Source organism: Babylonia areolata, chromosome 4 (assembly GCF_041734735.1).
Source record: "Babylonia areolata isolate BAREFJ2019XMU chromosome 4, ASM4173473v1, whole genome shotgun sequence".
NCBI classification, from domain to species: Eukaryota; Metazoa; Mollusca; class Gastropoda; order Neogastropoda; family Buccinidae; genus Babylonia; species Babylonia areolata.
The window spans coordinates 59,538,810-59,547,776 of NC_134879.1; the positions used below are offsets into that span (position 1 = coordinate 59,538,810).

General features: G+C 46.1%; 1 protein-coding gene across 1 annotated transcript; it reads right to left on the reverse strand.

Moving 5' to 3' along the window:
* Window positions 1-2,302: 2,302 nt before the first annotated feature.
* Window positions 2,303-7,586, reverse strand: LOC143281787 (uncharacterized). The gene is made up of 3 exons (XM_076587083.1): window positions 7,361-7,586; window positions 4,444-4,569; window positions 2,303-2,440 (listed from the first exon to the last, which is right to left on the reverse strand). The coding sequence occupies exons 1-3, from the start codon at window positions 7,580-7,582 to the stop codon at window positions 2,318-2,320; spliced, it is 471 nt and encodes a 156-aa protein (XP_076443198.1). The 5' UTR covers window positions 7,583-7,586; the 3' UTR covers window positions 2,303-2,317.
* Between the last annotated feature and the right edge of the window lie 1,381 nt (window positions 7,587-8,967).

An 8,967-nucleotide genomic window follows, 5' to 3' on the forward strand; every position in this document is an offset into this window, starting at 1 on the left:
ACCAACATCACAGAGCACACAATGATGTCCCTAATCACTCACCAACATCACAGAGCACACAATGACGTCACAGAGCACACAATGACACCGCTAATCACTCACCAACATCACAGAGCACACAATAACGTCACAGAGCACACAATGACACCGCTAATCACTCACCGACATCACAGAGCACACAATGACGTCACAGAGCACACAATGACACCGCTAATCACTCACCAACATCACAGAGCACACAATAACGTCACAGAGCACACAATGACACCGCTAATCACTCACCAACATCACAGAACACACAATAACGTCCCTAATCACTCACCAACATCACAGAGCACACAATGACGTCCCTAATCACTCACCAACATCACAGAGCACACAATGACGTCCCTAATCACTCACCAACATCACAGAGCACACAATGACGTCACAGAGCACACAATGACGTCCCTAATCACTCACCAACATCACAGAGCACACAATGACGTCACAGAGCACACAATAACGTCCCTAATCACTCACCAACATCACAGAGCACACAATGACGTCACAGAGCACACAATGACGTCCCTAATCACTCACCAACATCACAGAGCACACAATGACGTCACAGAGCACACAATGACGTCCCTAATCACTCACCAACATCACAGAGCACACAATGACGTCACAGAGCACACAATGACACCATTAATCACTCACCAACATCACAGAGCACACAATGACGTCGCTAATCACTCATGATCTGCGGCGAAACGAGCACACATTGATGTCACAGAGCACACAATGACCCCACTAATCACTCGCCAACATTGATGTCACAGAGCACACAATGACCCCACTAATCACTCGCCAACATTGATGTCACAGAGCACACAGTGACCCCACTAATCACTCGCCAACATCACAGAGCACACAATGACCCCACTAATCACTCACCAACATCACAGAGCACACAGTGACCCCACTAATCACTCACCAACATCACAGAGCACACAATGACGTCATTAATCACTCGCCAACATTGATGTCACAGAGCACACAATGACCCCACTAATCACTCGCCAACATTGATGTCACAGAGCACACAGTGACCCCACTAATCACTCGCCAACATCACAGAGCACACAATGACCCCACTAATCACTCACCAACATCACAGAGCACACAGTGACCCCACTAATCACTCGCCAACATCACAGAGCACACAATGACCCCACTAATCACTCACCAACATCACAGAGCACACAGTGACCCCACTAATCACTCACCAACATCACAGAGCACACAATGACGTCACTAATCACTCGCCAACATCACAGAGCACACAATGACGTCACTAATCACTCACCAACATCACAGAGCACACAATGACGTCACTAATCACTCACCAACATCACAGAGCACACAATGACGTCATTAATCACTCACCAACATCACAGAGCACACAATGACGTCATTAATCACTCACCAACATCACAGAGCACACAATGACGTCACTAATCACTCACCAACATCACAGAGCACACAATGACGTCGCTAATCACTCACCAACATCACAGAGCACACAATGACGTCGCTAATCACTCACCAACATCACAGAGCACACAATGACGTCATTAATCACTCACCAACATCACAGAGCACACAATGACGTCACTAATCACTCACCAACATCACAGAGCACACAATGACGTCGCTAATCACTCATGATCTGTGGCGAAACGAACGAGACTCCTCAAAAGACGGATGCGGTGTTTAACTTAAGATTTGTCTCTTTGTTCAGTTCCGGGCTTTTGTCGTTTTCTGAAATAAAGATCGCTATCTCTTTGTTCAGTTTAAAGATCGCTATCTCTTTGTTCAGTTTAAAGATCGCTATCTCTTTGTTCAGTTTAAAGATCGCTATCTCTCTGTTCAAAGATCGCTATCTCTTTGATCAGTTTAAAGATCACTATCTCTTTGTTCAGTTGAAGCACCTTCAAAACGGTACAAGAAAGGAATTCTGTGAACATCTGGCTGCCGTTTTGTTTCCAGATGACAGGAGTCACACAGTGACGAACAAAAGATGCTTCACGCCTAAATGTGCCTTCAATGAACAATCAATCCTGAACCAATACTGAAAGAGCATGAGTATTTGTGAAAACATCTGCCCTTCCCCAAACCACACGACTTGTAATCATTTACTGGGTGACGGTACACACACTAACAAGTGTGTCAAGTTGCAGTTTGATAACATTCCTAGAAAGGCCAACAAGGGAAAAAGGAGAGAGAGAGAGAGAGAGAGAGAGGGGGTGGGGGGTGGGGTGGGGGGGGGGTTCTAGACGTCGGTGACATTCTCTGTGTCAGGTTTCGGCGATGTGATATTATCTCCCTTGTTGGCGCCTTTGGCTTCTCTCCCTTTCATTGGCTGGGCAGCTTCGTCCTCTGATGTAGAGGATGTCTGTAACACACACATCTTAAAGGTGACTGCTCGTCCTGTGTGTGTGTGTGTGTGTGTGTGTGTGTGTGTGTGTGTGTGTGTGTGTGTGTGTGTGTGTGAATCTCTCTGGTGTGTGTGTGTGTGTGTGTGTGTGTGTGTGTGTGTGTGTGTGTGAATCTCTCTGGTGTGTGTGTGTGTGTGTGTGTGTGTGTGTGTGTGTGTGTGTGTGTGAATCTCTCTGGTGTGTGTATGTATCTTCAGTCTCTCTCTCACTCCCACCCCCCATCTCCCGCTCTCTCTCCTGATTGGATACCTATGTTTTTGTATGACAGTACATGTATATCCCTTCATTTTGTATGACAGTACATGTTGCATATCCCTTCATTTTGTGTGACAGTACATGTTGTATATCCCTTCATTTTGTATGACAGAACATGTATATCCCTTCATTTTGTATGACAGAACATGTATATCCCTTCATTTTGTATGACAGTACATGTTGTATATCCCTTCATTTTGTATGACAGTACATGTATATCCCTTCATTTTGTGTGACAGTACATGTTGTATATCCCTTCATTTTGTATGACAGAACATTTATATCCCTTCATTTTGTATGACAGTACATGTTGTATATCCCTTCATTTTGTATGAGAGAACATGTATATCCCTTCATTTTGTATGACAGAACATGTATATCCCTTCATTTTGTATGACAGAACATGTATATCCCTTCATTTTGTGTGACAGAACATGTATATCCCTTCATTTTGTATGACAGAACATGTATATCCCTTCATTTTGTATGACAGAACATATATATCCCTTCATTTTGTATGACAGAACATGTATATCCCTTCATTTTGTGTGACAGAACATGTATATCCCTTCATTTTGTATGACAGTACATGTTGTATATCCCTTCATTTTGTATGACAGAACATGTATATCCCTTCATTTTGTGTGACAGTACATGTTGTATATCCCTTCATTTTGTATGACAGTACATGTATATCCCTTCATTTTGTGTGACAGTACATGTTGTATATCCCTTCATTTTGTATGACAGAACATGTATATCCCTTCATTTTGTGTGACAGAACATGTATATCCCTTCATTTTGTGTGACAGTACATGCATATCCCTTCATTTTATATGACAGTACATGTATATCCCTTCATTTTATATGACAGAACATGTATATCCCTTCATTTTGTGTGACAGTACATTTGTATGGCAGTACATGGATATCCCTTCATTTTATATGACAGTACATGTATATCCCTTCATTTTATATGACACTACATGTATATCCCTTCATTTTATATGACACTACATGTATATCCCTTCATTTTGTATAACAGTACATTTGTATGGCAGTACATGGATATCCCTTCATTTTGTGTGACAGTACATGTATATCCCTTCATTTTGTATGACAGAACATGTATATCCCTTCATTTTGTATATCAGTACATTTGTATGACAGTACATATATATCCCTTCATTTTATATGACAGTACATGTTGTATCAGCCATCTGCGCATTCACAGATAGATTCATGAGCATCCTCCCCCCCACCCCACCACCACCCTCCCCCCATCCCCCAGCTGGATGACAACGATGGTCATCATCGATCTCGATGGACACACCACATGACAGTACATGTTGTATATCCCTTCATTTTGTATGACAGTACATGCATATCCCTTCATTTTATATGACAGTACATGTATATCCCTTCATTTTGTATGACACTACATGCATATCCCTTCATTTTGTATAACAGTACATTTGTATGGCAGTACATGGATATCCCTTCATTTTGTGTGACAGTACATGTTGTATATCCCTTCATTTTGAGGGCCTTGCCCTATAATAAATATTGATTGATTCATTGATTCATTGCTTCATCCATTCATTCGTTTATTCCTTCGTTCCTTCATACATTATCTTTCTCTGTGTCTCTTTGTCTGTCTGTCTGTCCGTCTGTCTGTCTGTCCCTGTGTGTGAGTCAGTCCCACCATCTCTGCCTTCCTGAAGATGACGATCTCAATGACGGTGACGAGGGCCCCTGCAACCACTCCGGCCAGCAGGATGACCAGCACCCCGGAGAACGACCCCAGTGTCACTGTGTACACCGGGCCCACCTGGCACACACACACACACACACACACACACACACACACACACACACACACACACACACACACACACACACACACACACACACACACACACACAGTTACAGAGATACATGCAAACACACACACACACACACACACACAGAGTTACAGAGATACATGCAAACACACACACACACACATACAGTTACAGAGATACATGCAAACACACACATACAGTTACAGAGACACACACACACACACACACACACACACACACACACACACACACACACAGAGTTACAGAGATACATGCAAACACACACACACACACACACACACACACACACACACACACACACACACACACACACACAGAGTTACACAGATACATGCAAACACACACACACACACACACACACACACACACACACACACACACACAGAGTTACACAGATACATGCAAACACACACACACACACGAAACTCAGAATAAGCGCGCATGACCTAAAGATTGAGAAAGGTAGATATTTAAATATTCCACAAGAAGACAGATTGTGCAACAAGTGTAACATCCTGGAAGACGAAATCCATCTTCTTGATCATTGTATTAAATATAAAACCTTAAGGCAACATTTTTTAAAGGATATTCAAAATTCGAATAACACAGGACATATTCCCAGTCAGGTGATGCTAACAGATGATGAATATATACAAACAAGATTAGGAAAATTTGTGTATGAATGCTGCTGCAATTTACCGCATTAACTGATTGATAAATTGTGTGTTTTTCATTCGTTCATTCATTTACCATTGCAATTGTGTCTTATAAACCTTACGGTTTCATGACAATAAAATCTATTCTATTCTATTCACACACACACACACAGAGTTACACAGATACATGCAAAAACACACACACACAAACACACACACACACACACACACACACACACACACATAAATCACACACACAGAGTTACACACATAAATGCAAACACACACACACACACACACACAGAGTTACACAGATACATGCAAACACACACACACACACACACACACACACACACACACACACACACACACACACCACCCACCTCTCCCATATTCTCCTCCATCCACCACACATCCCCACACCACTCTCCCATCCCCCAACCATCCCCTGTACCTTGTACCTGGAGTGAGGTACAACCCACCTGTACCTTGTACCTGGAGTGAGGTACAACCCACCTGTACCTTGTACCTGGAGTGAGGTACAACCCACCTGTACATTGTACCTGGAGAGAGGTACAACCCACCTCTACCTTGTACCTGGAGTGAGGTACAACCCACCTGTACCTTGTACCTGGAGTGAGGTACAACCCACCTGTACCTTGTACCTGGAGTGAGGTACAACCCACCTGTACCTTGTACCTGGAGTGAGGTACAACCCACCTGTACCTTGTACCTGGAGAGAGGTACAACCCACCTCTACCTTGTACCTGGAGTGAGGTACAACCCACCTGTACATTGTACCTGGAGTGAGGTACAACCCACCTGTATATTGTACCTGGAGAGAGGTACAACCCACTTGTACCTTGTACCTGGAGTGAGGTACAACCCACCTGTACCTTGTACCTGGAGAGAGGTACAACCCACCTGTACCTTGTACCTGGAGTGAGGTACAACCCACCTGTACATTGTACCTGGAGAGAGGTACAACCCACCTCTACCTTGTACCTGGAGTGAGGTACAACCCACCTGTACCTTGTACCCACTTGTATCTTGTACCTGGGGTGAGGTACAACCCACCTGTATCTTGTACCTGGAATGAGGTACAATCCACACATACCTTGTACCTGGGGTGAGGTACAACCCACCTGTACCTTGTACTTGGAGTGAGGTACAACCCACCTCACCTTGTACCTGGAGTGAGGTACAACCCACCTGTACCTTGTACCTGGAGTCGTGTCCAGCCCACCTGTACCTTGTACCTGGAGTGTGGTACAACCCACACATACCTTGTACCTGGAGTGAGGTACAACCCGCCTGTACCATGTACCCGGTGTGAGGTACAACCCGCCTGTACCATGTACCTGGAGTGAGGTACAACCCACCTGTATCTTGTACCTGGAGTGAAGTACAACCCACCTGTATCTTGTACCTGGAGTGAAGTACAACCCACCTGTACCTTGTACCTGGAGTGAAGTACAACCCACCTGTACCTTGTACCTGGAGTGAGGTACAACCCACCTGTACCTTGTACCTGGAGTGAAGTACAACCCACCTGTATCTTGTACCTGGAGTGAGGTACAACCCACCTATATCTTTTACCTGGAGTGAGGTACAACCCACCTGTATCTTTTACCTGGAGTGAGGTACAACCCACACATACCTTGTACCTGGAATGAGGTACAACCCATCTGTATCTTGTACCTGGAGTGAGCTACAACCCACCTGTATCTTGTACCTGGAGTGAGGTACAACCCACACATACCTTGTACCTGGAGTGAGCTACAACCCGCCTGTACCTTGTACCTGAAGTGAGGTACAACCCAGACGTACCTTGTACCTGGAGTGGTGTCCAACCCACCTGTATCTTGTATCTGGAATGAGGTACAACCCACCTGTATCTTGTATCTGGAATGAGGTACAACCCACCTGTATCTTGTACCTGGAGTGGTGTCCAACCCCCCTGTAGCTTGTACCTGGAGGGGGAGGGATGAAGGACGTTGTTGCGGCAGTGGGGGTTGGGGTTCAAACCCACCTGTATCTTGTACTTGGAGTGTGGGTCAAGGAAGTTGTTGTGGCAGTGGGGGTTGGGGTTCAAACCCACCTGTATCTTGTACTTGGAGTGTGGGTCAAGGACGTTGTTTTGGCAGTGGCCAGCGAACCACTTGTCCTCCAGCACCTTGATGACGCCGTTCTCCCGCAGCAGCAGCAGCGCGCGGTCCACGCGGTCAGCCAGCGGCCATGTGGGCAGGTAGGCCAGGGCGTAGGTTCCCGTGATGCTGAGGTCTCCCACCATGTACAGGTTGCACGGCGTCTGTCGCAGCATGTACTGCGCCTGTCACACACACACACACACACACACACACACACACACACACACACACACACACACACACACACTGAATGTTTCTCTTTCTCTGGTGAATATAGGAAGAAAGGAGTCGCGTTTGGAAATGAAAGAAGAAAAGTATGGTTTGACTGTGAGTGCCGTAAGCAAAGAAACGTTCTTCATAATCCCTCACGAACTTGCCAGGACACTTATCGCCGGGCTTTTGCACAAAGATGCAAAGAGCGTGACTCCTTCAAAGGGGAAAGCTACACAGAGAGAATGCGATTCAATCTTTGCACGGTCATTTGAACGATCCAAAGCAGTTCTGGAACACTGTTCGTTCTGTAAGGCCGAGATCCAATGGTTCTAACAATGGTTTAATCACTTTCAATGTCATCATTAAAAAAAAACATGTAGGTGGAGCCTCAGTTGCAGATGGTTTTTCTGTGGATGTAAGTAATGAAGCCGACTTTTTATGTATTATAACCGTCATTGTGATCGATGTACGAGAGAAATGACTGGTTAGATCAGGAAATCAAGGAGTCAGAAATCGAAGCTGCAGTAAAGGCACTCCAGAGTCAGAAAGCTGCTGAGCCCGATGGGCTAACTGGAGGGTTTTGCAAGCATAGTGTGTCTCACATTATATCTCTTTTGTACAACCCAACACAACCCAACCCAACCCAGCACAGCACAGCACAACACAGCACAGGATAGCACACACAACAACCCAACCCAACCCAACCCAGCATAGCACAGCACAGCACAGCACAACCCAACACAGCACAGCACAGCACAGCACAGCACAGCAACCCAACCCAACCCAGCACAGCAACCCAACATAGTACAGCACAGCACAGCACAGCACAACAACCCAACCCAGCACAGCACAGCACAGCAACCCAACACAGCACCACACAGCACAGCACAGCAACCCAACACAGCACAGCACAACACAGAACAGCACAGCAAAGCCCAACCCAACCAAACACAGCACAGAACAGAACAGCACAGCACAGCACAGCACAGCACAGCACAGCACAGCACAACCAGTTCCGCCCTGCAGGACAGACACACCGGGGTGGTCTGTGTCGGGGTGTGGGGGGTGACAGACACACAGGGTGGTGTGTGTGGGGTGTGGGGGGTGACAGACACACAGGGTGGTGTGTGTTGGGGTGTGGGGGGGTGACAGACACACAGGGCGGTGTGTGTTGGGGTGTGGGGGGTGACAGACACACAGGGTGGTGTGTGTTGGGGTGTGGGGGGGTGACAGACACACAGGGCGGTGTGTGTTGGGGTGTGGGGGGTGACAGACACACAGGGTGGTGTGTGTTGGGGGTGTGGGGGGTGACAGACACACAGGGTGGTGTGTGTGGGGTGTGGGG

Coding starts and splice junctions, on each gene's coding strand:
- LOC143281787 (XM_076587083.1), bottom strand. CDS start 7,582: ATGCTGCGACAGACGCCGTGCAACCTGTACATGGTGGGAGACCTCAGC. Junction 4,570..7,360: donor ACTCCAAGTACAAGATACAG/GTGGGTTTGAAC, acceptor TGTGTGTGCCAG/GTGGGCCCGGTGTACACAGT. Junction 2,441..4,443: donor TCTTCAGGAAGGCAGAGATG/GTGGGACTGACT, acceptor TGTGTGTTACAG/ACATCCTCTACATCAGAGGA.